Source organism: Strix aluco, chromosome 8, assembly GCF_031877795.1.
Source record: "Strix aluco isolate bStrAlu1 chromosome 8, bStrAlu1.hap1, whole genome shotgun sequence".
Taxonomy (NCBI): Eukaryota; Metazoa; Chordata; class Aves; order Strigiformes; family Strigidae; genus Strix; species Strix aluco.
In genome coordinates, this window is record NC_133938.1 from 3,762,539 (window position 1) to 3,788,835 (window position 26,297).

At 41.8% G+C, this 26,297-nt stretch overlaps 2 protein-coding genes across 11 annotated transcripts in view; one reads left to right on the top strand and one right to left on the bottom strand.

Moving 5' to 3' along the window:
• Positions 1-19,011, bottom strand: part of PATJ (PATJ crumbs cell polarity complex component) — a 160,729-nt gene extending 141,718 nt beyond the window's left edge. Inside the window, exons 1-8 of one of the 2 annotated variants that reach the window (XM_074831865.1) lie at positions 18,804-19,011; positions 10,162-10,217; positions 9,913-10,079; positions 7,996-8,187; positions 6,486-6,625; positions 4,518-4,716; positions 2,748-2,876; positions 740-952 (exon numbers count right to left, since the gene is read on the bottom strand). In XM_074831865.1, coding sequence (XP_074687966.1) covers positions 740-952; positions 2,748-2,876; positions 4,518-4,716; positions 6,486-6,625; positions 7,996-8,187; positions 9,913-10,079; positions 10,162-10,183 — 1,062 coding nt within the window. In that variant the 5' untranslated portion in view covers positions 10,184-10,217; positions 18,804-19,011. Of the gene's footprint in view, positions 1-739; positions 953-2,747; positions 2,877-4,517; positions 4,717-6,485; positions 6,626-7,995; positions 8,188-9,912; positions 10,080-10,161; positions 10,218-15,073; positions 15,134-18,803 lie in introns of those variants that run through there. The other variant, XM_074831866.1, reaches the window with a different exon arrangement.
• A 127-nt stretch (positions 19,012-19,138) lies between these two features.
• The window catches only part of TM2D1 (TM2 domain containing 1), a 28,561-nt gene continuing 21,402 nt past the window's right edge, over positions 19,139-26,297 (top strand). For 3 of the 9 annotated variants that reach the window (XR_012624098.1, XR_012624099.1, XM_074831867.1), the window contains exons 1-4: positions 19,167-19,538; positions 20,649-20,722; positions 22,613-22,681; positions 22,907-23,015. Coding sequence is in view for 4 of the 9 variants with exons in the window: in XM_074831867.1 (XP_074687968.1) it covers positions 19,381-19,538; positions 20,649-20,722; positions 22,613-22,681; positions 22,907-23,015 (410 nt within the window). In the remaining 5 variants the exon portion in view is untranslated. Of the gene's footprint in view, positions 19,539-19,935; positions 20,723-22,612; positions 22,682-22,906; positions 23,016-26,297 lie in introns of all 9 variants that reach the window. The other 6 variants (XR_012624101.1, XR_012624102.1, XM_074831869.1 and 3 more) reach the window with 5 other exon arrangements.

Here is a 26,297-nt window from a genome sequence, read left to right on the forward strand (position 1 = left end):
TTCACTCAGATTCAAGAAACTAGACAAGAAAGAAAAGGCTACTCAGATTCTACACCTAAATCTAAGCAGCACAGTAGTAGCAGATGGTACACAAGCACAGCTTTGTTTATGTTTCGAGACCTACTGTACACTTAGTGTAGCATTTGTTGATTTTAATTACTCAAAACTGAAAAGAATGACTTCAAAAACAAGAGACTTTGATATGACCATGATAAGATTTGCTAAAACAAGTTTCAAAATTTTTAGATATATTTCCTATCACAGACAGTAGCGTAGACTATGAAAACATTACACTTATGTTTCATAAAAAGATGATTGTGCTGAATAATTCTGGTGTGGCCATGGCGCTCTGGATTTCAGACTAGGGAAATTCACAGTCAAGTTTTAAATCCACTTACAAGTGATTGATTAGCAAAAATGTAATGAGCTAAGAAGGAGAACTAAAAGTACCATTTATCGATAACGTTTATGGTCTTGGTAATTAAATTACCCACTCTGAAATTAATTCTGAAAGCTGGTCATTCCAATCCCAAGATTATAGGTATTAATAACATACAGGAAAAAGGGAAAAATCATAGAAGGGAGGGCTACAATAATGACCACTTAAATACACACTTATGATATCTGGGAACTCAAAATCACTTTAGGTCTCAAGAACACTCTGTTCTCCTCCTCCTTTCTGATCACAAGCCACAAACATACTTAAAAATGTCATAAGTAAGTATCACCAGATACTTACATTTCCATTTTGAAAGGAAGGTAATGTACTGACTGGCCAGCTCACAGGAGCTGGTGGAGGCTCTATAATTTCACACTTTGGGTCTCTTGCAACGATCATCCTAACAGAATTCCCACAGTTTCTCAGCACTTGGGCAACTTGTTCACTGGTCATTCCTTGTACATTGGTCCCTCCGATCTGTAAGATGTGATCTCCTGTCCGGAGCCTCCCATCCTTCAAACATAAATAAAATTGCAAAAAATGTTACCAGTCTATACATAAAATATCTTTTCCATTATAAAATTGCACCTGTGTACAGTTGCCATGAGAGCCAATGCAGGAAAACACCGTAACATTGACCACCATGGCAAGATACTAAATAATTCAAGGAAGTGTTTGCACATCTATGCACCGTTTTTGCCACAGTAGTTAATGGCAGTAAATCAACCTTTCCAAAACTGAGTAAGATCCACAAGTTGAATAGCACCATTCCTAAGGAAGTGGTTACTCTTCAAATTTAGGAGAAAACAGACAGCAACAACGTTTTATAATCTCACAGGTTATTACGTATGCTGTTTCATAGAATACCCCTCATCAGATAGGGGTTAGAATAAAAAGCACAGCATTTTGATTTAGGACTTTCTAGGGTTTTTCCTAATACTTCTATATTAGCCTATTCCTAATAGTTCTATATTAGCAACTCTTTTCTCATATGACTAGCTCCAACCTGAGCAAGTAAATCCACTGAAGGTAACAAGACTCCACACAAACCATTTTTTACATGATAATTATGATTCATGACCTACATCATCATTTCTATTATAAGCAAGCATTCATAGGACCAAATCCTCAGCTGGTATTGATCAGCACAGCTCCACCACCTTAGGTACATTGATTTATACAGCAATCATAGTGGAGTTATTCCCAGAACTAATTCAAACTCATTTACAAACTCATCCAATTTTAACATGTATATGTGCTCACTATTTCACATGTTCTTAATGATGTCTCATTCAGCTGAGAATGATGTGGTGAGTTCTTAACTTACATGCTTCATTTGTAGCCAAAACACTTTATTCCTTACAGCAAAACAGGTGTTACACAATAATTAAAAAAATATTCATTTATACACGACAGGTTCAAAGGGAGGCAGTCAAGCAAAAGCCAACATTTTCCAGCAAAGCTCTCCGAATCTCCAGTTTTCATTTCCATCCTATACTAGAGGAAGTACCTTAACCTTCTCGCTTTTGTACGTTACCGGATCTTGCCTGCATGGGTTCCAGACCTCAAATATTGTAACGTGTCATGACCAAATTCACCTTAAAAATCCAGATCTGCTTCGCTATTGCACGTGTTCTACTCCTGAAATATAGCAACACTTAGCACTGAGTCTTTAAAGATCAGCAATCAAAGGCTGCAAACTGTACCTGTGCAACTTCAAAAGATATCAGTAACTTCAAAAGGCTTTGCATCAATCCTAAGCGTCTCCTTGAACTGGTCAGACTGCAAGGCAGGGATCAAAACCCCTTTAAAATGAAACCCACTAAAAATAGGACATCTTCAATCTATAAACTGAATCTTGCAATGCAATTAATTCAATAGAGCAGATTCTCTTGCCTGACAATTCATTTGGAGAGTTTGTCCCTTTAGATGTTGCCAAATGTGCCAAATTCTACAGAGGATGTGCAAATCCATTAAGAGTATTTGTCCTCCCCCAGATTGACCAAAGGCTGAAAATATCAAAAGTACTGAGAATATTAGAAGGTTAGACAACTTTTCAGAATTTCTGCATGTTCAACAATGTTATAAAAACCAACGCATGTCCGAGAAACAACTTAATTCATATCAGGTGCTGACTTTTTCCTCAATCATACCTTCAACATATTTATTTCTAAAGTATATGTTGGCATTCAGACTTTGATGCTATCAGCTTCCTTTTGTTTAAGTATATTAGTTCATTTTAAGACTGTCAAAACCGGTTAATTATACTTTACAATCAAACAAGAAGTGACATAATATAACAAATTACCCGATCTGCTAATCCCCCAGGAACAATTGTTCTTACAACTACGCCACTCGACTTTCCTCCTACAATTCCAAAGCCTAATCCTGAACCATCGTTAATCAGCTCAACATCTTCAACGTGGCCCCAGTGAATCTGCAATTAATAAAAACAGGAGATTTTAATTTCAGTCAGTCTTTAACGTCTCTCACTTTCACATATACCAGGAATAATGAGAATTAATCTGACCAATTTTCTCTCTCTACCCCACATATTGGAGATCTGCTGGATTTTGTTCAGTCAGCTTCATTTCCTTATAAATATGCAGTGGGATTTCTCATCTGTTTTTAAACATACATTTTATCCTTCACTTTCAGGATAACAGGATACTAGGAAAAAGCTTGACTAAGAAAAAGCAATTTTAAGATTTTCTTGCCAAAATGAAAACTATCCTTTTAGTTTTTCATAAATCAAGAATACTGCAAACAACAGAGAAAAACAGAGGCAAGGAGCTTGCGCTGGCCTAGTTTTCACTTAGCATTGCCCAAATTCTTATTTCTGTTATTTCACTTACACACTCCAAACACCACCAGTACATGCTGAATTAATAGCACAGTACAATATTCTGCCATACTGAATTGGAAGCATGTTTCTAAGCTACACTGTACCATGACCTTATGTTCTACAAGACAATCTGAAAATAACAAAGCTGTTAAGCAACCCAAACCCAGCCAATGTTTCTGTCAGATTAATATCTCATAGAAACCAAAATGGAGCAAAGTAGGCAGATTTAAGTCTTCTGTGAATAAAGGATTTATTAGCATACTGAAAATCATTGCCAAAGCCAGTTAAATATCATAAAAGAAGTTTAAAGACCCCCTGTAGAGATATATATTTGTATTTTATTTTGTTAGTCTGTTCAGTGCAGATCTTTCAATGAAAAAGCAGTTAAAGTTTAATTCTTTAAAATTTTCAGTGCAATAAACAATATTGATTATCCACTAAAACCTTCAGATTTCACTAGCTCTGTAATAATCATGAGGGAAATAATTACTGAGAATAAGGAAAAGCACTGCTTTTAACCAGATTTTCATCAAAACCTACTAGCATAATAAATTAAGATTCCAATATTGCAAACCCTGGATCTAGGTGTGCAGTTCGACCAAATTCAGTGAAGCCACCTGGACCATATGGTTTGAACACAGATGGAAGTTCAGCCCTAGCTTATTACATGTCCCAGTGACAATCTTGGTCAAGAAAACAAAAGGGTTCACAGTCAATTAAATTTGCAGATAAAAACAAACAAACAAAAACCAGGGATCGAGAGGTTCTTTAACAGATACTTTTTGCTTTTAAAACAAAGATGAGGCTTTTTGTTTTGAGCTGTTTAAATGGGTTGGGATATTTCAAGCAGTGCTCATGATAGGTTATGTTTACACTCTTTTAAGATGTAATGAGAGCATCTTTAATTGCTGAGCACAAGTAGGTTTCAGCTAGGTATACTCATAAACTGCTTTACCCAGCCTATGCTGAACAGACCCTGCTGCTTAGAATACGTTGATCTACTAAAGCTTCTGCTATCCCATAAAAACCCAGGACCTATTTTATAACAACTTCATGCAGCTTTGCAATGGAAGCCTTATACTTATTGCATGATCAGTCTAAATGAAATGTCATCACATACAAAATCTGATTAAAGACAAAAATCCCTATATGTAAAGCTTGCTAACACAAACACAACCACAAAAAAATATCCAGCATCATTCAAAATCTGATTTTGACAGTATTACAACTCACAGTCTCAGGTGGATTTATATCACTTAATAAGACAGCCGAAGTTCTGCTGTTTCCTTGAACTGGCTCCCTAGCAACAACCAGATGTAGAGATCCTGTGGATTGCTGGAGGAGGGCAATAGCGTGCTGATGGGAAATGTTCTGATCCAATGGGGTGCAATTAATGGCCAGTATGTGGTCATTTTCCTTTAGTCTTTGATCCCTTAACAAAACATTAAAAGCAATTTTAAAATGCAGCATAGAGACTTCACAACAGGCTTGTGTAATTTAAATATGAACATGCAAAATACACAGTTATGCAGGGTTAAATATTTATATATTTTAAAAATCTGCTTATTAGACTGTCTTCACCAACATACAAACTACTTGCAATCCACACTGCACTGAACTGCCATATTTTGTTCCAACTTTATCACGGTATAGAAATTTGCTCAGTTTTTTCCTTTCCTTCTATTCAAAACTCAATGAAATTCCCTCATCCTTTCTTGATGATAGTGAACTACAGGGCAGAAAATAATTATTTTTGTAGTTATACAATGAACTAGGAACTATTCTTCATTTTATTTAGCACTACATGATACTATCTCTAAGTACCCATAACTCATATTGTTTTATATCATTATTTAATCTGAAGATCGATGAGCTGCATATTTATAATTTAGCCAAAATTCACAGTATCAAACTTCAGACATCAAACTTTCTTCAAGCAATACGCAGTTCTACTTATCTCTTAAGATAATATAAATTTCACAGTTAATTCACCCTAGTGATGAATTTAGATTTGTGACAAGAGAGAAACCATCACTCATCTCCTTTGTTAAATATTCATTCTGAGCACGAGACCAAACTGTTACATAGACAGACACTGCCTTCAAAGCTCTGTAGGAATCCAAAAAAAGTCTCCAGGAGATCTTGTCTCAGATGCAAAATGGGAAGCATGCTGGGGAAATTTATAAACTCCGAAACAATATAACTGCACATCTTAACTAATGCATTTTAAACTTCCTTTTTATCATGCGATGTTTAAGATGTTTCCCAGAAATCACTTTCTTCAAGCACTAACCATATTTTAGATTCTCTCATCAAAGAAAGTGAGCAGCAGGTCATCAAATCCTAAAGTGAGATATTCACCCTCCTTTGACATCCGGATCAGTCCATCTGTCTCCACTTTGAAAGAGCCTAATATGCTTTTCTTTAAGTGTTCTCTGGTGTGTTCTCTGTGGGCCCATAGCCATTATCATTCCAACCTCTCCCCACTCTTTTTGTCATCCTGTGTTGGCACTTCCTGACATGTGTTATTTAAAAAGTGACACCAGTGACTTGAAATCTAGACACATTTTCTTGAAGCATAATTCCAAGCACTGCATTTGTCTCATGCCAACTCTTGTGGTTTTACAATCACATTTTATTTTTAAAGGATTGCTCTGTCTTTTGTTGTTGGGTGAAAACCCACAGACAATACGGGATGAAACTGCCTGAAGCCTTGATTCTATGATGACATCTGTGCAGGGATCTGTCGGGAGGACTGGATCTAAATTTCCACAGGAAACAAACAGTAAAACCAACTATAAATAGGGCATTGTCACAGGCACATAAATAAAGAAACAAGGGGAAAAAAAGAATCTTTCAGGGACACAATGCATAAAAATTCAAACAGAGGCTAATTTCTTGTATTCTCTTCTGAGTTTTCTTTTGTTTTTTAATCAGTACTGAAGATTCTCTTAAATGAGTCATGATTTCTGGAAATTCCATTTATGAATGACTAGGATATTTAAAACTCATCTGAAAACCTGATCCTCAAAACATGAGTCCGTTTGGTTGAAAAGCCAGAATTCGAGATACCACCAACAAAATATTCCACCAGATAACCCACACAAACATGTTAGTTTGATAGAGTTTTCAATGTGAAAGTCGTGACTTTTCCCTTCGCGGAAATACTGCAATTTTCCAATACAATTATAAAGATCTCACCTGTCAGCTATGCCTCCTGGCTGGACTTCCTTGACAAAGATACCAACTTCTCCCAAGCTGTGATTTTTAAGGGCAACCACACTAAATCCAAGACCTCCAACAGAAGGCTTTTCAATCTTTATTGATTCTATTTGTCTCCCCTAATAAAACAGAAAAAATTGATTTACTAATTTTTACTGCAATAGAATGAGCTAGTTTAAAATTTATGAACACCGGGAGAATTATTCTCCTCCTAAGACTAAACAAAGGCAAAATACCGAATATGTTATTTCTATAAAAGCTCCTCCATTTATTATTTTTAATATAGCAAAGTATTGGATATGCAAGCACTCTGAGGTTCTGAAACCTCAGGGAATTTAAGAGCTGCTTTCACACTTCATTCACATTATGAGATGAATTCCAAACTGGATGAAAACTATGAACGAAGTGCTGTCTAGAGCAATATGTTTGGGATTTCTGGAAATGCTGCATAGCTAAACTGAATTACTTGTCTTTTGGCTCCCCTTGCTTTTAATGCTGATTTTTAGGTGTGTGTTCAAAAGATTGCAGCTTTTAAATAAAGAAATTAATTTCCTTCCCCTCCCTGCAACTTCACACTTAACACTAAAATAAGTTTGCTTTTGCGACTGCCTGCTTTTCAGTTCTAATACAAGATTTCTGGGGTTGTTTACTGGGAAATATTACTTAGAGAATGCACTGCTATCCCAGCTGTTTTATCCAAAATAATGTGCAGTCTTTACTGCTAAATTTTTTATCTGATGAGTTAATGACACACTAATGAGAAGAGTTATGCTCAAAATATTACAGCTACATTAAAGTAGTCAATTAGCAACAGTTACTTAATATAGAAAGGCATGACTAACCAATTAAATTAATGGTTCAAAGTAACACAGAACAATACATTTGTGGTATAAATGCCAATCCCACATGGGTGGATGTCTGCACCTGTACAACTTCCATAAGCACCTGGTACATGCCACATCCCATGTTAATGAAATCAGCATCTGTCTGGCAAAGTTAAGACACACTAAATGAAGAGTTAAATAAAATACTACATGCCAGTTCTTTTAATCATTTGCACTGTTCATATATTAACAAAGTTGGTACATCTCCAATTTAAAATGTACTTGATGAAACAAGTCTCTCCATCAAAACAAGTTTCTGTGGAAAATGTCCACTTTCAATTAAGTGTCATCAAATACCAAAAACGTTTTCTGGCAACTGAAATTTCTTTTCTATATTGGTGTGTTTGGTAGAAAGTAAGACAAAAAAATTGGCGAAGAAAGAAAACAAACAAACCAACCAACCACCAAATCACTTTCCATTGCTGACATTATCTTTCACAGGGAAAAGTTATCCTCAGCACTTCTACTCTCTTACTGGCTAGGAGGCACCACACTCCCAGCTACACAACAAAAGAGCATGTTTGAAAATGTACTCCAAAAGCCTGCAAGAAAAAGTCTGACATTAAAGGAAAGTAAGTTTGGTCCACTAAACCTGAGAGCCTTACCTTTGCCATCTGTTGGATGATTGTGTTAAATTCATTAACTCCCAGGTTTGGAGTGAAAGTAGCTGCTTTGGGTTCAGGTGAACTGCAAGGTGTATACACGCTCCCAGCAGCAACTGATTTGTCAGCAAACACTAGTAACCCTCTCTTGGTAAAATCAAAATCTACCGAACGGTCAGAAGGCATATAATTGAGCTGTTGAAAATGAACAAAGGTGTAGAAACACTATTAAAAACAAAATAAGAGGTTTCCACATAGATCATTTTGTGTGAAGACTGCCAAAGAAGCAAGCGTACACATGTTCATATATGCTTATTCACACAAATATACTCACCTGTATGAATTAGGCAATGTTAATATATAAGCTATAACCAAACTACCACATTAAGTTTAAACTGTTTTTCGGAAGGGAAGTTCCCTGAATGTTTCAGCTGTTTCTGCTCCACTCATTTTCTCCACTTCTTTCACGCTTCTTCCTTACCTGTGCTCATTATCCTCTTGTCACCCTGATATTCCAGACACAGCACATGCAAAAAGCACCAAACATTAAAGAGGCACTCAAGCACTGTTGCAACTGTCAGGCAAACCTAGACAATTTTGGCACAAGAATCCAAATTTTTTAAGAGTTATTTAGTCACTCAGGAGCCAAAGGCCTGGTCTGTATTATTTCCTCCCCAGAGAGAGCCTAGGGTACAAACTAAGTACTACTGAACACACCATCACTGCTAGAAATTGAAGTTCAATTTCCAGTCCTGACAGATAACGAAGAAATGCAGAAATATTCCCAGTGCAACACAGTCAACTGAAAAATCCCATCCTGAACAAAACTGCTCATGGGAGACATGCTTAAAAAGAATTTCAAGAAAACCTAAGTTTTCTAGATACAATAATTCTGAACATTCTGAATATAAAATCCATTATGCCACAGTCACAAAGTATGATCTTGGATATATTTGCATTTTCATACATTTTTAATAACTTGCAGACGTGCATCCAAGCTTTGGACAGAAGGAACAGATGCAGCACCTATGTGAACATGGGAAGAAGGGAGAATGAATGGCACAACCACTACCATGGCACCCAGGCAGGAACATGCAATGACAGCAAGGTGGCCTCGTCCCCCTGAAACACCCCCACCACCACCCCCACCCCCCCCCACTATATCTGCAGCTGGGGAGGTGCAGTAACAGCAGAGATGGGGATCACTGCTGCTTCGGGTATGCCAAGTTCAGTCCTGGTTTTAAATCTACGTGTCTGACTCTGGTAACTGCACAGTGAGACCTGTTTTCGTGTGGACGCAGCGTTGATGCCCGTGTCCGCAAAATCCAAGCGTCAGCTGGCCTTATAAACCAATCCACACAAGTTCCTTCCACTGCTGGAGCCAAGTCATTTTAAAGCTAGCTTGAGTACGTCTGCATCAGAGCTTGGCAAATCTTCAGGAGCGGTTTTCTAGATTTTATTTCCCAAAGCAGGTTAACCATCCCTGTACAAGCAGCAGGAACTAAGTGGTGATGTCTTTTATGGAGAGAAGATGCTGCCAGTTAGCTGATCAACAGCATTTAGCTTCCCTTAAAAACAAAGGATCCCAGTTCCAACTGTGTTCAGAACTCAAAGTACTACAGCCGATGTCTTTGCAGATGCTTTTTCCCCGACTGATGTTGTTCTCAATGCCTGCCTCTTCTGCATCCCTTTCAAAGCACGTTGCCCCATGACCTGTTTGTTGCAATACCGCTTCTCATTTCAGTAGTGACTCAGTAGATACTAGCTTGATCAAAAAAAAAAAGCAGCCCATCTTTTGCTCACACCAAGTTACAGCTTATTAATGAAAGTGCCTTCATTACCGCACACCTACATACCCTGGTTTATGTTCCAAGTTCACCATAGTTATTGTCACACCAACAACTGTAATTTTACACTCACTTGTTCCTTCAGTTGCTTGATGGATTGCTGGAGAGTCAGTATCTGGTTAAACAAAGGGCTCCTGAGTGTGTTACGTAAAACAGTCAGGTTTTCATTATGTTGGGAATCTCTTTTCTCACGCAGTTTTGCTTGCAGACGATCAAGGATCTGCAGCACCTGCTGCTTATCTGCACCACAAAGTAGTACATGTTAGGAATGGAGCTTCATTTCTCACTGCTTAACAAAAGTAATCACTTTCAGGCTACATACCTGCAGCAGGATTTTCAGGCATGTTGAAGGCTATTTTTGGAATTACTCAGAATAACCTAGATGAGGTTTAAAAAAAATTAAAATCAAATTAATAAATTATATATCCGAGCAGAATGCTAACAGATACACGGTCAATAAATGCAATAATAAAATACCAAGCTAACTATATCAAATTTAATAAAAAAAAAATACTACTACCCCCTGTTGTTTACCTCAAGTATTCAATCAAGCTCTCAATATAGCTAGTTGCACTGCAGTCTCAGCTTTTCCTTTCACACAGAGGAAGGAATATGAACAACTCTTTCAAGTATCAGTAAAAATGCAGGTTACAAAGACAAACATTGGCCAAGAAAACTGAGACACAGTTATGTTCACCTGAAGTATTTTGAATATGGGCATTAAAGTTGTGATCTTTTCAAATATACATCGTTAAAATCTTTAGATTTTAAAATATTTAGAAGATACTTTCCACCCAATTATTTGTAGACAATACTCTTATCACGGTAGCTCAGCCCTGCTGCATGGCAATATAGGTGAAACCTTGCACCTCCCTACAGAATAATGAAGTTCCCTCCACTTGCGAGACAGCATAGCATTAAGGCCCAAAATTGGCCAAATCAAACCCTATTCCAACACATTCCTAAGGGAGGACAGTTCTAATCACAGCCCCGGTCTGAATAGGTGAAAGCCTGTTCTCTTCTCCTACGTGAGTTTGCCTTTCTCTTTTCTATATATGTGACAGCTTTTAATGAGCAGAATATCTCTTATCACGCTCTCTACAGCGACAAACAGAACAGGTCTCCAACTGGGGCTGAGGCCTAGATGGCAGTATAAAAACAACAGACTTGCAATTAGCAGCGATGATAAATTTGTACCCTTACTTGCATGTTATTACGTTGATGTGGAGTCTGTCATTCTGAAATCTATCAAGGCAGTTATACCAAAATATACACGAGAAACAAGATTTCTTCACTTAGTACAAGCTCCTCTGAAAGAAGTCAGCCATTTAATAGCACAATTTACATAATTTTAACTCTACCCAGTATATAACTGTGTAAATTTCAGAATAATTTATTTGGAATTATTTTTGAACAAAAATGACCATACATATACTAAAAAACCCTCTGTATTTACTTTTCAAATCTTGCAATTTGAGAGCAGAAAGGGTCATATGCATCTGAATGTAATACCAGGGTAAGCGCATCCCAGGGGCTCTCTCCCAGCAGGACCTCTGATCCTTTCAGCTCTGTCTCTGACACTGTCTGTGCTCACACTGAAAACATCTTGAGTGCTGGGAGGACACTGTTATATTTAACAAAATATTAATTATGCAGTTCAATAGCTTCTCTTCTCCTGAAGAGTCAGATTAAGTTGATTTACTAATGAAAAAAACAAAAGTGGCGGCGTGTCACAAACCACAATTTCAGATTTATGTAGCCTTTACAGTACCTGAGCAGCTTTGGCTCCTGGAGGAATTCCTGCAGAACTTGGTGGGTTTGCGTGGTTTCCACCCAGGGCCAAGCAAAATGAGTTGCTTTGCAAGACTATTAACAGATTTAGGAGGTCATTTTAAATCAAACTCGTAGCAAGAGTTGAAGCAGCAGACCAATACAACCCCTGAAAGATTTTCAGGAATGCATCTGAACTTCTGTAAGTGCTGCAGCTTTGTTTTCTTTTCCATTCGAAATAAAACACTTCTAAGAGCACAGCAGCCTTTGATTCTGTGCTGAGATCTGATTCTGAAGAACAAATGAAAATACTATTTCCTTATACACTCCTGAGTCTTCATCTAAACCAAAAAGACAAAACTTAATCTCCTTGACTAAAAATACTACATGAATCTTAACAAAACAGAACAAAGAATATGGAAATTTGTTCTTTCTTCCCAATTTAACTTCCCTCCATTCACTTCCCTCCTCTGTTTTTCTACCTTACATCAGCAGTTAAAAGAGAAAAAAAAAAAAACTAAAGCAAGCAAACCATCAGAAAGGGATGCAAAGTAACTCCTATGAGGAAAAGTGGCTTGAAACACCTTTAAACCAGCAGTAGGGTGAAGAAAAGATTAAACCCAGAAAAGAAATCCAGCATGGCAGGAAATAATGACGACTTGACAGCGCCATGCCCATCTAATAGCTGAAGCCAAGAGGCTGGTCCAGCTCTCCAGCCCTCTTTCATGCATTTTGTTCTTCCCTTCCCATCTGCGCTTGCACTCATTCATCTGATCCCATAGTGAGCTGGAACAAGGAGCTAAACACGCAGAAAAAACCTTCACATTTTGGTAGGGTGAGCTTTCTGCCCAGTTAGCTCTCAACTGCCAGCGCTGGCACGCAGGAGGGGGCCGAGAAGTGCCGGGGAAGCGGGACCACACCTTGCAGCAGCTAGCGGGTGCAGCAGCTCAGCTGCACTGGCAAACTGCACTATGAGAAACAGCCTGCGTCATTCAAAAACAGCCTCAAAGTGCCGCGCTGACAGTCTCCAAGATTAATCTTTTTTCCATTACAGCGTGTGTAACAATAGCAATTATGTCGATGGGTACAGATCCAAGAAAGAAAAATTTAAGCAGAAAAATGTAGGTAAGAGATCTGGGCTCCATCTAGGCAGAAGTCCCCTGGAGAAGGAGGTGCAAAGGGGGACGGGGGGAAGATTAAAGAAAGTTTCAGCTTCCTGGTTGAGCTGCTCCAAAGCGTTGCTAAGAGCCAGTGCAGACCACTCTGTGCTGGTGGACGCCAAAGTGGACCTCAGGTACAGTTCGTATAACAGTTCAAGTTTACACAGCACTTTTGGATTCCTCGTGATCAAAGCTGGCCTCCAGCCAGCTTGCAGTGGTTTTTAATGATTTTTTTTTTTTTTTGGTGTGTGTGTGTGCAGTATGTTAAAACCACCCTCAGTATTTCTTTGTTCTCCTTTCTTTCATAAAAAGAGAGTGGGGGAAAAAAAAAAGTGTGTTATATTTTAATGTAAACAGCTCCTTCTGATGTGAGGGGATCCCTGAAAATACAAACTAATTTCAAGTTTTCAAGTAACGTATAACTGAGGACAGGTCTCTAAGCCTGACTTTTGGGCACCAGAGGAACTCACAACTCCATACACTATTGAGCTGTTTATGTTTGGGGATCCAAACAGCTTATCCTTCAATGATTTCCAAACACTGATGCTAAGTCCAAGCAAGGTGTCAACAGACAGTTGCTAAATCAGGAAATCCATTCCTAGGTGATAATTTCAAAGTACGATCTAAAACACTTCAGTTTGTCTTGTTAAGATCAGTTCCCCCACTCTGCATTCAACTTCCTTAGCTCCCTTCTCTGATTTCTACAGTCACTTATTTATCTTATTGGTAGACAAAACTGCAAACCTCAGTTCAAAATTTATGTCACAGCTCCCAACATAACTGTAAAATCATTGAGAAAATAATGAATTTCAGGAAGTTTAGTGTCTTCTAACACCAGAAAAAAAACCACACTCCAGCACAGCGTGCATCTGGTTTTTTACTGTCTTCACTTTTGAGAACTGAACTCAACGCATCATAGGGAGCGGGAAAGTTTCATAAGGTTTTGTATGAAATCCTAAGACTTGGATCTTCTTCAAAAGCAGACTGAGAAAAAAGGAATTCCCCCATGCTGATGCCAGCAGAGGTCATCAGAAGAGCTGAAGGGTTTAAGTCTTCCATTGCCATCACCCCCTTGCCAGACGCCTGCCACTTGCACGGAGACACGGGGTGTTCAACCCCGGCACGTCCCAGAGCCAGGGGGGAACATGACACCCCTGGCAGTGGCCTTGACAAACACCTGCCCTCCGCAGAGGGCTGCTGAAAGACTGAAATAAGGGGTTTTCTGCTGGGGTCTGGAGGAGGACATGGTTTAGCCAGCAGAGATTCTTCTGCCCATTTCTCCCACCCACCTAACAACTACACGCGCTTCTGCTCCGCGTCCTTCTACTTGGCCTCCAACAACTTGTGTCCCTCCAGGAGATGTGCCTGCAGGGAAGGTCCTGCCTCTTGGGAGGCTCTCCCCCTCAGCTTTTGGGCATTAATTGTCCCTTTCGTGACATTTAATGCCACGAGTCCTTAATGCACAAGTGCGAACTGCTGCTATTTTCCAAAGGCTTCTAACATGGCCAATCTGAGCAGCCTGCCACGGGAACGGCCAAGGGTATATCCCAATCCAAAGTCACCTTTCTGCACTAATGCAGTTGTAATTTTTCCTGGCCCTGTTACGAGGAGTGACTGATACAGTGCACATCATCTTCTTCACCAGAGAGATCTCTGACGTGGAAAATTTCAGCCCAAAGAGTTTAAAATTTGATAAAGGCAAAATAAAGGGAAAACAGCACATTGGTATGATCTTACTCTTAAATTGTCCTAACACAGCATCACTTGTAACTTCAGATATTAAAAATTGTATCATTTACACACCATCAAGCGACTATGTACTGTGAAAAAACAACACTATTCTAACACCTATTTTGCTGTCCTACATTATGCTCAGTTTTCCATCCTGGTAAGGCACAGAAGAACACAGTCCAACCAAGCTTAGCATGCACACACCTTTCAGATGAAACCACCAAAACCTGCTGTTCTGTGTAATGCTGCAGTATTTATAAAAAGTGCTGTAGAGCACGTGCTGACTGCTCCAGGCATTTGAAGGAAAGAAACAACCAAACAGTGCTGTGAGTACCTAAACACAAACACACCACGCATCTCCAGGGTAAAGCAGGTCAAAGCTAAATATTGTTAAATATAAAATACTACTCCATGGGCAAACTGAGCGTGTCCTGTTGTTACATATGATTAGTGACCACAAGATAAGGGAAAAATTTAAAAAAAAAGACACAACGCTGGTGATTACCAGTCCCCATGCAGATCTAGAGGAGCCTTACTCACTCTCAAGGCACGCTAACTTTTAACAAGCAGAACCTGAATTCCTGCGGACTTCAGCCTCCGGGGAAGCGCCGGCGTGGGTTCTCTGATGTCTCGTAGAAGGGTGAGCTCACGCCAAAGCCACTCTCTATGGAGCAATAACATGGTCTCAGAAACCTATTCTCACAAAGCTCATGGAAAACTTGTTTCCGAGATCTACGTATTGTCATATTCTACTGAAATTAGCCAATAAATCCTAAACTTACTATGAGGACAGTGCACACGATTAACAAATGACTTCATGGGGGAACAGAGTTGTTAGACCTGGAACCACGCTGAATTCTAAGCTTCAAAAATTTACAAGGAGCACAAAAGAACTGTTTTCCGGTTAATCACCCCTAAATAAAGTAAAAACCTCCTTCGTTACGAATCTCTGAATTGACAGGCGCTGAGGGAGTGTTGTGAACGGCGCATTAGTTCCCTAGTGCCTCCTCTCCTCGCCGTGTCACAGCCTCTCCAAGCCATGGGAACTGCACACCAACACCACTCTAAGATGACTCCTGTGCCCCAGAGAGCCTTCGCCTGCCATCGGGAGCCACGCAGCTCTCCCCAGCCTTTACCGGGGTGTCAGGGAGCTGCCGAGGCCTCTAGTGCGTGAAGCCCAAAGGGCTTCGAGGTGGGAGTCTCTGGGCAAGCACAGGCTGCTATCCTGACCATGGCGGTGTTCACCTCACGGGTCAGGCGCCGAGGCAGCAAGGAGAGGGTAGGAAACGCTTCTCCCGAAGATCTGTGCCACAACCAAGCGCTAGCGCAGAGCCTCCGTGTCTGGAGAAGGGATTAAACTCCCCCAGAAGAGCCCTCACAACAAGCTGACTCTACCTGCCAGGAGGGATCCCCCCCTCCCCACCCACACCTGCCAGCTCCCGGGGACGCGGAGGGCAGCGTGGCCTCCCCTCAGGGACACGCCGGCCGGCCCAGAGCCGCCCCCCCGCCCGCGGCCGCACCGCCTTGGCTACCGAAAGTCACGCCCTGGCCAGGCTCGGGGGGCCGGGGCCGAGCCGGGCAGGGAGGGGGGGCAGCGGCGGGCTCCCCTCAGCGCTGGGGCGAAGGGCCGGGCGGCGGGCAGCGTTCCCCCCGGGGCAGGGGCGCGGGGCTCACCCGCCGCTCGGTACCTGCGGGCGGGACGCGGCGGCGGTCGGAGCGGCGCGATGGCCGCCGGCTCTCACCTGGGCGGAAGCGGGAAGCGGGGCTGGAGGATGGGGGGGGGGGGGGGGCGGCGATCGCGCCTCACCTGCGGCGCAGGAAGCCGGGGCGGCGCGGTGGGGGGAGCCGCCTCCCGGGGGACGGGCGGGCCGCATCCCTCCGGCGGGGGCGGCCGGGGAGCCACGTAGCGTCGGTGGCCCTTGGGCGGGCCGGGGACCATCGCCCCGTCCTGAGGCGGGGAAACCCGCACCCCCGGCCGGGCGGGACGGAGGAGCAGGGGCGAGCCCGCAGGTGTTGTGGAGAAAAGGGCACGAGTGGCCTTAACAGACCTGGAGGGTGAGGAGAGGGCAGGGCCCGGCCTCTCCCTGCTGCTTCTGAAGGCTCAGGGATGAAGCTCACGGCCAGGACGTTCGGTCTGGTCACAGGGACTCGTGGAAGCTGCTTTGTGAAATGCAGAGCTTCAAAGCCACATCAATTTTCAGATGATCCTGACCTGCCTGTGTATTTATAAATCGAAGGCCTAAATGGCACAGATACCTGTCCACACAGCCACCAAACTCTCCAGCAAGGGCAAAATGTGTGTGCAGACATTCCAGAAGAGTTTATTTTTCACTCCTTTGCAGTAAATCAGCGTCCAGACACGAGTTCTGAGCTGTTTTGAGCTCACATTCCCACAGAAGTGAGGCCTCAGCAGCACAGCCCCTACCACTTCCACAGAAGGGAACAGCAAAAGCCACGGGAAGACGGGGACTGGGATGGAGTTAAGGGATTGTAACGCTTCCCCACAGAGCTCCAAACTGACAATGCACAACCGCCTCTCCCAGCACTCCCCGCAACCAGCACCGCTCCCGACAGCGCTCCCAAACGCACCGCGTTACCTGCGGCTTCTCTGAGAGACACGGCAATAAAAGCAAAGTTTTCCTACTGCTAGTCACAAAATACCGAATGGGCACCATTTTAGCTGAAGTTAATTGTGGGAACTGTGGGTGCTTTCTACCTCCAAAACCTGTATGTTAGTCTGCTTTCAGGTTTTTTAAAGATATGTATGTATGCACACATAAAACAGTCAAATGAAACTCTCAAAAAATAATATTTATTCTGCTACACTGTTTCACTAGCTCATTTGCACCAGATCTTACACAGCCCTGCTAGTTGCATAGGATAAGGGCTACAAAAGGTTTGGAAATTAATTTTACCTCTTAACTTTTTTGATTTTTCCCTCGTTCTAGTGCCTGTTTTTGTTTTACTAAGCAATAGCAGTTGCACTAGAGCACGCAACATGCTAAGAGCATATAATTTCATCCTCCTTTTTTTAAAATTCAGATTGCAAATGCCTAACTTCCCAGTCCTTACTCTCAATTTTAATTAATGTAGCGCTTGTGAGAAGTGACAATTTTCTTGACAGTGATGAACAGCGAGTCGTGTATTTATCCATCCGAGAGATGCACTGCAGACAAAAGAGCCAAGCACTTTTCTCATCAGTGCACCTCAGTCTCGATCTTGGAGGGCTGAGTTCATTACGGAGTGCACTCCGGCCTTGGCCTTTCCCTTCCAGTTGCTGAAAGGAGTATCAATTTCCATTTGCATACTTTGCCTGCTGAACTCTAGACTGCCAATTTAGTTTACACAAATCTCCCAAAAAGCTGTTAGATGGCAATATTTCACATCACTGCCTGAGCTCTTTGTCAGCCATCCACACATTTTTAAATCCGCATTTTTACAGATTCTTTGAATATCTGGGACTGTGACAAACCTTTCATTGGTACTGACAGACTCATATACAAGTCACCATTCATTCACCAAAATAATGACCAATAAAACCAAAAGACTTTCCAGAAGGGCCGGGCAACCACAACATTCTCTTAAATACTAACTTGGAGTTGCTTTCAGCCTTTTTCAGTTTCTAGGTCCTTGCTTGTTTTTCAGAAAATGCTTCTAGAGCAGATTTAAGCTTAGAACAACAGTGCTGCCTCTCCTGGGTGTGTTTACCCCAAACGGTCTCTCCATCTCCTATAAACTGTTCAGGATCCCCAGCAGTTCACAGATGAAAACTGATGCCTTAAAACCAAACACTAGAAAAACACAAAATAACCTTCAAGGAAGCAAGAAAAGGTTGGTGATCACCACAAAATACTTTCCAAAGAGCAAACACCGATGAAGATAAAAGCTTGCGTGCTTCAGGCATTTAGTATTCATTTTAAAAATAAAATAAAAAGCATTTTTAACAATACAATCACAATTTTATGTGAAAAGAGAATAACAATTTCAAACTATTTCTATAACCCGACTGCTGTGCATATGCTGGAGACAGCAACCACACACAAGGCCCGCCTGGCCCACCTGGCTGCCAGGGTTTACCCATGGCTCAGCAGGTGCCGGCGGGCCACAGAGCAGCCTACCAACCTCTCTTGCACTTTTAAAAATTATTTTGAAAGCACCCAGAAAACTCCAGACAACATCAGAAACACCCACAGGTACCAAAACCCACCAGAGACAAGATTTCACCTGGTGGGCCACAGGTACGACTTCGGTATTTGGAAGAGCAGGGAGGGTTCACCTCTCTCCTCTCGGGATGTGCCCTCACCCGGCCCGGCCTAGCCTGCCCACCGCTCCCGGCGCCCCTTGCCCGCCGCTCGGTTCAAGGCACTGGGGCGCTTCCTGCTGAGGGTGACTCGCCTCGCCGCAGTGCCAACATTCGAGAGCAGCCGCCGCTCCCCTCTGCCGCCGCCGGGAGGGCCGCTTAACGCTTCCCCCCGCCGGCCCCACACCACCCAAGGGCCAAAACCGAGGGGGAGCGCCTCGTGGCCGACATCTTAAGTAAGGGCAGGTGGGCGCCGTCCTGCCAGGTGTTGCTGGCGGATGCGGCCATCTTTATTCAGGGCACGAGCCCGCCGGGGCTGTACGAGCGCCATCTTGAGTAGGGGCACGCTCTGCCCTCAGCGCTGACCATGAGCTGCCTCAGGAGCCATATTTGCTGAGGTCAACCCCATCCCAAAACAAAAATCCCAAACCAGTCCCCTCAGCAGCCCGCGAACAACTCGCAGAGCCCCCGCCCCGTCCCTCCCCGCAGGCAGGGCGGCCTCCCCCCGCGGCGGGGGCCGCTCCTCCCCGCGGCGCCGCCGGGGCCGGCGAGTCAGCTGACGGCAGCGGCGGTTTCCATCATGGCCGCCCGGCCGGGGCGGCTGCCGGCGGGGCTGGGGAGGCGGAGAGGCGCGGCGGAGGCCGGGATCCTGCTTCTCCTCTGGTTCGCGGGTGCAGCCGTGGAGGGAGCGGCGGGCACGGAGCCGCCGCTCAAGTGCGACGAGCTGAGGCTGGGGCAATATCCTGAGCGCGGCCGGGGCTGGGGCGGCGGGGGGGTCGGTTGCTATGGCGATGGGGCCCGGGAGGGCGGAGAGGCCGGCGGCGCCTCGCCCCAGGCCCTGTTTGCCTGAGGGGAGGCCGCTTGCCCAGCCGCCTCGGGTGGAGGGGAAGGGGGAGGTGGGGGGTGTGAGGCGCCTGACAGGGCGGGGGTGTCCCTCGAGTGTCCTCAGGTCAGGAGCCGCGAGGGGGGCTCAGCTAGAAGGAGCGGGAGGGGGCACGTCTGCAGCGGCCTGGGCTCAGTTCGGGGGTGGTACCGTGCCTGTGTGCGGGTTTGGGGTCTCTTTCCGATTTTCAAAGAGAAAATCCCATGGGATGAGAGACCCCTCTCCCCCAGCCCTCCACCTTATTTTTTGCAGGACACTCGAGTGAGACGCGGTGGCTTTGCACGGTGTTGAGTCCTGCTCCACAGTCCAGAGGAGCAGGGCGCAGGTGTTAGACTCTAGCTGCGAGGATCCTGACTCTCCCAAGGCGTGTCAGGCCTTCCCCAGGAAATGTTTGTTGATGGTCGCTGACAGTTATTGATGATCAAATGTGTCAGGAAAGCAAATCTTGGAAAAGTTAACTTCATCTCCTGCTTTACTTGGCCATGGGAGTTCAGACCTCTGGAAATTAGTTCCTGCTCAGTTTTTTTCCCGTCCAAATTCCTGGCATTTCAGATGATCATTTTTAGTTTTTCTTTGAATTTTGTACGTTACTGTATATTTAATCTTCGCAACCAAATGCCTCAATTTAAAGGTACTCTGATATTGAAATAAGGGAAGAAGACTAGATTAGGCGTGCTACCTTGTTGCCTTCAAATACAGGGCTGTGACTGATAAATATTGTAGTTCCTTAAGGTAGTGCTGACTACAGCACTAATTAAACGTGGAGCTTATGCGATATATTGGTGTATTAAATTGGATTAGCAGATTTGCTGTATGGTAATGTGCTGTTCCTATTTTGGGGGGATGGGTAGGAACTGACATCAAGGTGCATCTTAAATCCTCAGGGTTTAAAGAGGGTGGAATAAATTAGTGTTAAACCTGTTGTAGTGTTTGATATGAAGAACGTTTTCCTCAATTACCTGAACATATATGTGCGATGAGCCTAAAATAGACAATAGTACACAAGAACCAATGAATTGTACAAATCACACAGCATATGGTAAGGATTTCTAACTCATAACTTATATTGACAGTGACTATGCTTTCCAAGGAAGTGTTCAATTTATGCATTTGTGTATCTGCTAGATGAGCTTTATAAAACATGGGATTAGTAATATCATTAATATGAAAGCCTAAAACACTTGTGTGGATTGGATGCTTGTCTAAAAATGAATAAATATATTGTCTCTGATTGGTACATTTGTAAGTGAGGTTTCTGGTAAATCTCTTCAATGGTTGTTAGAGCCTCTAGGCTCTGTCCTGCACTACTGTGATTAAAACAAACCATTTCTGTCATAGTGATTTTGCATATACTTATTAGAAGAATTGACACATGATAGAACAGTCTTCAAAATCCTCTATTTTTGAAAAATTTTTTTAAGGCAACATGGTGCCTTCTATCATCAGGATTTTTTGGTGCCATGAGGCTGTTTTGAAAGCACATTTATTTCGATGTTGAGTTCTGATGTACTTTGGAGTACAACAGAAAAATTCTTAAATTGATCACTTGGTTTACTACATGTCTTTAGGTTTTCTGATGTTTTCAGGCACTGAAATAAATGGTCTCTGTGTTAGCTAATAGCACAACAGTTTTGCTTTATGTACACTCATTTAAAATACATATGTGTGCTCATTGTCTTTCATATTTTGATTTCCATAAATGCTGGAGTATTTTCTTCACTGGGATGCTCAGGGATAGTGAAGGATACTTTTCAGAGACTGGATGAAAATACTATCCAAAATGGGTCCTTGTTTAAGTTATTCAGTCGTTTACATCATCTTTGACATTGTGTCCCTGATTATAAATGGTCAAGTCAGTGAGCAGAAAGAGTACACTACACATTTGACCAGGAGATAAGCTTCAGAGTGGAGAAAGTTGCTAAATTCATTAACATCTTGTATTCTATGTCTATACAACGTTTTTACACGCATAACAGTTTTTAGATTGTCCCTATGGTACTTGAGTCGCTTCCTTTTTCAGTATTACTGAAGTAATAAAAAGTTAATCTCCTGGATCATGCTTGAAGTTGTAGCATTTCTGAACATCTTTCTGGGATCCGTCACCCAAACAAACGGGTTTAATTCAAGGCATCCACATAGTCTCATTAAGTAGCAGGTTTGGAGTCTTACTGGCATGACACTGACAAGAGAAGTGTGGCCTTTCCTATATCAATATATTTTAACTCCTCTCGATTTCTTCTAACTAAAAGAAAACACTGCTTTCTTTGCTTAAAATTTTTACAAGAAAGAATATATTTTTTTTGTAATTGTCTTAAGTTAGGCACATTGATCATTAGCAGCCACGCAGGACTTTATAGCAGTTAAGTCCAGAGTTTTTTGGTTTTGGGTTTTTTTTTTTTGGTCCCTATGCAATATGTATAGATACTAAAAAAAAAATATCCAAATCCTAGTCCTCTTGCCTGCGTGTATGATTGGAAAATCTGGAAAGAAATGTTGAACCTGGCTTGCAGTTTTGTTGGAATTAACCAACAGGACTCACATGTACTGAAAACTGATAGAAAGTGGGTAAAGAACTGAGATTTTTCCATTTGAAACAACAGACCAGCATTGGAGAGTGACTAATGCTCTGGTAATACATTGCAAACTTTTAGCAGATGTCACTTTCTGCTGTCATTGCCACTTTGGTTCTCATAAGAGTCAGGGCTTATCTTAAAATAATAGAATAATTTGGGTTGAAAGAGACCTCAGGAAGTCATGTAGTCCAGCCTCCTGCTCAAAGCAGCATTGGCACTGAATTCAGACCAGGTTGCTCAGAGCTTTGTGCAGTCAGATCTTGAAAACCTCCAAGGATGGTGATGGCACTAACTCTCTGGGCAACTTGTTCCAATATTTGACTGTTCTCATGATGAAAATGTTTTCTGTATGTCAGGTTCAGATTTCCCATTGACTGATATTGGAGCCAGAATGGAAATTACAGCAGAATTAGGGCAGCAATTAGGTTTGTATATTTTCCTTAATATGTAGCAAGGGAAAAATACAAATTAGTCATAGGACTGGCTTAGAAAAAATCATTTTTTAAAGAAGTATTATGCATGTATGTACTGTGCTTTGTATAAGACTCTTACACAATAGAACTTAATTTATTTCACTTGTGTCTTGTCAGAAAAACCCTACAATACCCAATCAGTTACTGCTTAATTTCAGATAATTTTTTTGTCCTCAGTTCAATGTCTGCCAGCACCAAACATTACTTGCAAAGATCACCTTGGCATAGAAAAAGTCTTTACGGGACGTGAAGTTGGATTTTACAAGCCTATTGCATGTCGCAATGTGTAAGTACACTATTGGTTTTTGTAATAATTTATGTTTGTTTTCACACTGATGTTTTTCTAAAATAGTATGATGTGTTGACAGAAAGGAAAAGAGAAGTAAGATAGAACCATACACATGTTGCCCAGTGCTTAGTCCTCTAATAAAGACTATAAGTAGTATAAGGATACACTATGCATGTTTATAAGTAATCTGTCTCTGCCTTGGACACTTTCTTGTTTGTTTAGTTATGTTTGTGTCTTTGCTTTACCTTAGGATTTTACCTTTGCTTTACTTAGTACTTTACCCTGGCAAAAATTTGCCCCAAATGCTAGGGCTACATTTCACGTATGCTTAAAATCAGCACAGCTGCTGGAGGGAGCTGTCTGGGGACACCTCTCTCTCCCCTCCTCTGACATACCCCACCGTGTACTGAATCAGGGAACTGATCTGGGTTTGAACTAACTTGGATCAGTGCCCCAAGTTTGAGTCACAGTACAGTCGCTTCAAGTGCTTGTGCCAGCACAAGGATGAGGACAACTCAAGGATAAAAGAGAGTGGAGAAAGGAGGGCTGGGCTGGCTGCTCTGTTCAGTGGCAGTGCTGGTTCATGCCAGTTTAAAGTGCGCCTGGAGCTGCAGCTTAAGTTGTAGTGGGCATGAATATTGGGGGAGTTTAAGTCTCTCTCCAGTTCACCAAAAAAATCCCTTTTAGAGGAACTGTTCTCTATTTTTAAACATCCTGTGTATGTAATCAAATCCTCTGTGTCTTTTAAGAGCCTGTTTCTGAAACGTGAAAATGATGGACCTAGTTTTCCTAAAGCACATTGTGAGCAATGGAGAGCTCTGGATACCAATAAATGTTCCAACTGGCCAGTGCTAATGATCAGCGAACACCTGTCAGTACCATTTGTTTCTCCTTTTTGTGGGATTCACGCAGGAGCCTTTTTCTTTTGTCCTACTGGAATCTTTGGAAATTAAAACTCCAGTGATATTCGCTGGGTATTCCTTATCACACTAGTGGGCAAATAACTCTGATGTGATACTTACTGCTCAATAATTTGCCTAACTCAGAAGTACAGCTCTGCCTCTTAGTTTCATAAATATTTTCTCTGTATTTAGTCTTCTCAACAGTCAAAGCTCAGCAAATTGAAGAAAACATATTATTACATCTAATCAAATTTAAATGCTAGCAAACTAGACTTCAGTCACATTTTTGTCCAGAAACAATTGCGTTTCAGTCCCATCTGTGATGGGGACTGAGAATAAGATGAGCTATACTAGTTTAATAAGATTGCTTCCTCTTTGGAGGAGACAGTAATTTTTACATTTGGAGTTTTTTGTATAGGTATATTTTTGGTTTAATATATTTTCTAAAAACATTTTTTAAATGTAGTTTTTCTTTATTAATAAAAAAAACAAATCTATGTGGGCAGTAGAATACCATTCTTCTTATGATGTCCATTACTTGATCGTGACTGTTATTTATGGTGAAATGATCAATTGTTACTCTACCAAAAGAACTGGCTGTGGCTTTTCCAGTCTCATGACTGCTAGTATGGCTGAAGGGGAAGAGGACCCTCTGTGGGCTGGCTGAAAACTCCAGTAAAATACAACTGTGAATGTAAAAAGAGTTAACGCAAGCATGCCCTTGATAAAGCCCCAAAGGCAGGTGAAAATGGCAGCAAGATTAATATTGCCATCCTTCATATGTACACTTGATTAACAAATGGTCTAATCACTGATTGTTACATGAGCCTTTTATAAGGCATCGTGAATGTTACCCAAGTGTTCGAAACATTATTTTAAGCAGGAATCTCCAGCTTAAACATTACACCAACAGGCCTGCCCTTTCTACTGCTTTTTGGAGATTTTCCAGCATCTTATCTGAGTTTTGGTGGAAACTGTGGCTGTCTTCTGGCAGAAAAAACTGCACATCATTTAACCAGAAAATTGGTTTGAGAAGGCATCTTCCCATAGCAGGATTGTCCTAGCATGGGGACAGCAGGTTAATCTCTGTCCATAGCTTTTGTAAAGGACAAATCAGCAAGTTGTCCTTAGCCAAAACTGTAATTTAGCAACAGTTCAGATAACTGTACTGAGATCCAGTTATTTCAGAGCAAGACCAGGAGATGTTTGTGTAAGTGGATGGGTTCAAGTTCAGTTGCTCCTAGTATTAGTTCAAGGAAAAGCTTTGGTTTGGTTTTAATTTGACGTTTTGGAGATAGATATTTTTTGGCCAAGTTCTACAGTTCTCCAAATTGGCACTCTGTCATGTATTTTGCTTAATATGTGCAGGCCCTGGTTCTGCAGACTTGAAATGTCTGTTGTTCAAGTATTTCCATTCCAGGCAGGGAGTCCATAAAATGGTAGTGTGTGAAATTCATGGGGTTCAGTGTGGACAGGTGTTTGAGCAGTGCTAAGAGACCCTGAAAGAGCACAGAAGCCACTGTGACTCTATAACAGAACCTGATATCAACTGGTGTGGAAGAACTGGAAGTTTTTAGCATGGCAATTGGAAGAAACATGCAGAAAAATAAAGATTGGATGAGGCTGAGAAGCAAGAAAAAAATCAGAAGAGGAACTGAAAAGAAACTGCATCTTTTACCCAATTGTAGAAATTGCTTTAGATTTCTGGGATGTGTTATTCTCCTACTTGCTGGTTTAGTCTTTGGTGCATATTTTTATCTGAAAGAGTAGGCAAGACAAAGGAAATGCAGGAGTGAATGCAGCCTCGTTACAGGATTAAGATGTTTCTGCTTCTGATTTCTTCTGCCTGTCAGTTTGATGTTGACTAGGTTGCAGACTGTTCTGCTTTTAGAAGCATCTCAATGCATGGGCAAGTGCTCAGTTTATTACTAGTTTTGATCAGGAGCATCTCAACTCTGTTCCCACCTTTTATGTAAGAGCTCTTTTTATGCTTTAGTGTCCTTGTCGGGTTGTTGACACTTTGTAGGTGATAAACAATTTCCAACAGTTTACCTCAACTTTTAAATAAACCCATTAGTGTTCTTTACAGTGGAAACAAGACAGTTCTAAAGATGATGATTTATGTTGCATTAGGTTCCAGGAATGCCCAGTATGTTCTGTGTTGCTAATAAGTGCTAAGTAACAAATACTGAGGTAAGAGTCATAATTTAATCACTTAATGTTGCCATTAAGTTTTAAAGTCAGTAAATCTAGATAATAAGCAAAAAGGTAGATCTCTTTTTTGGCATTGAAAGTGCTTAATAAAGGTGCTTGGACCTTTCTCAGCTACTGTCTTTGTGAAACTCTCTGTTTTATTCAGCTGTCAACCAATGGGCTT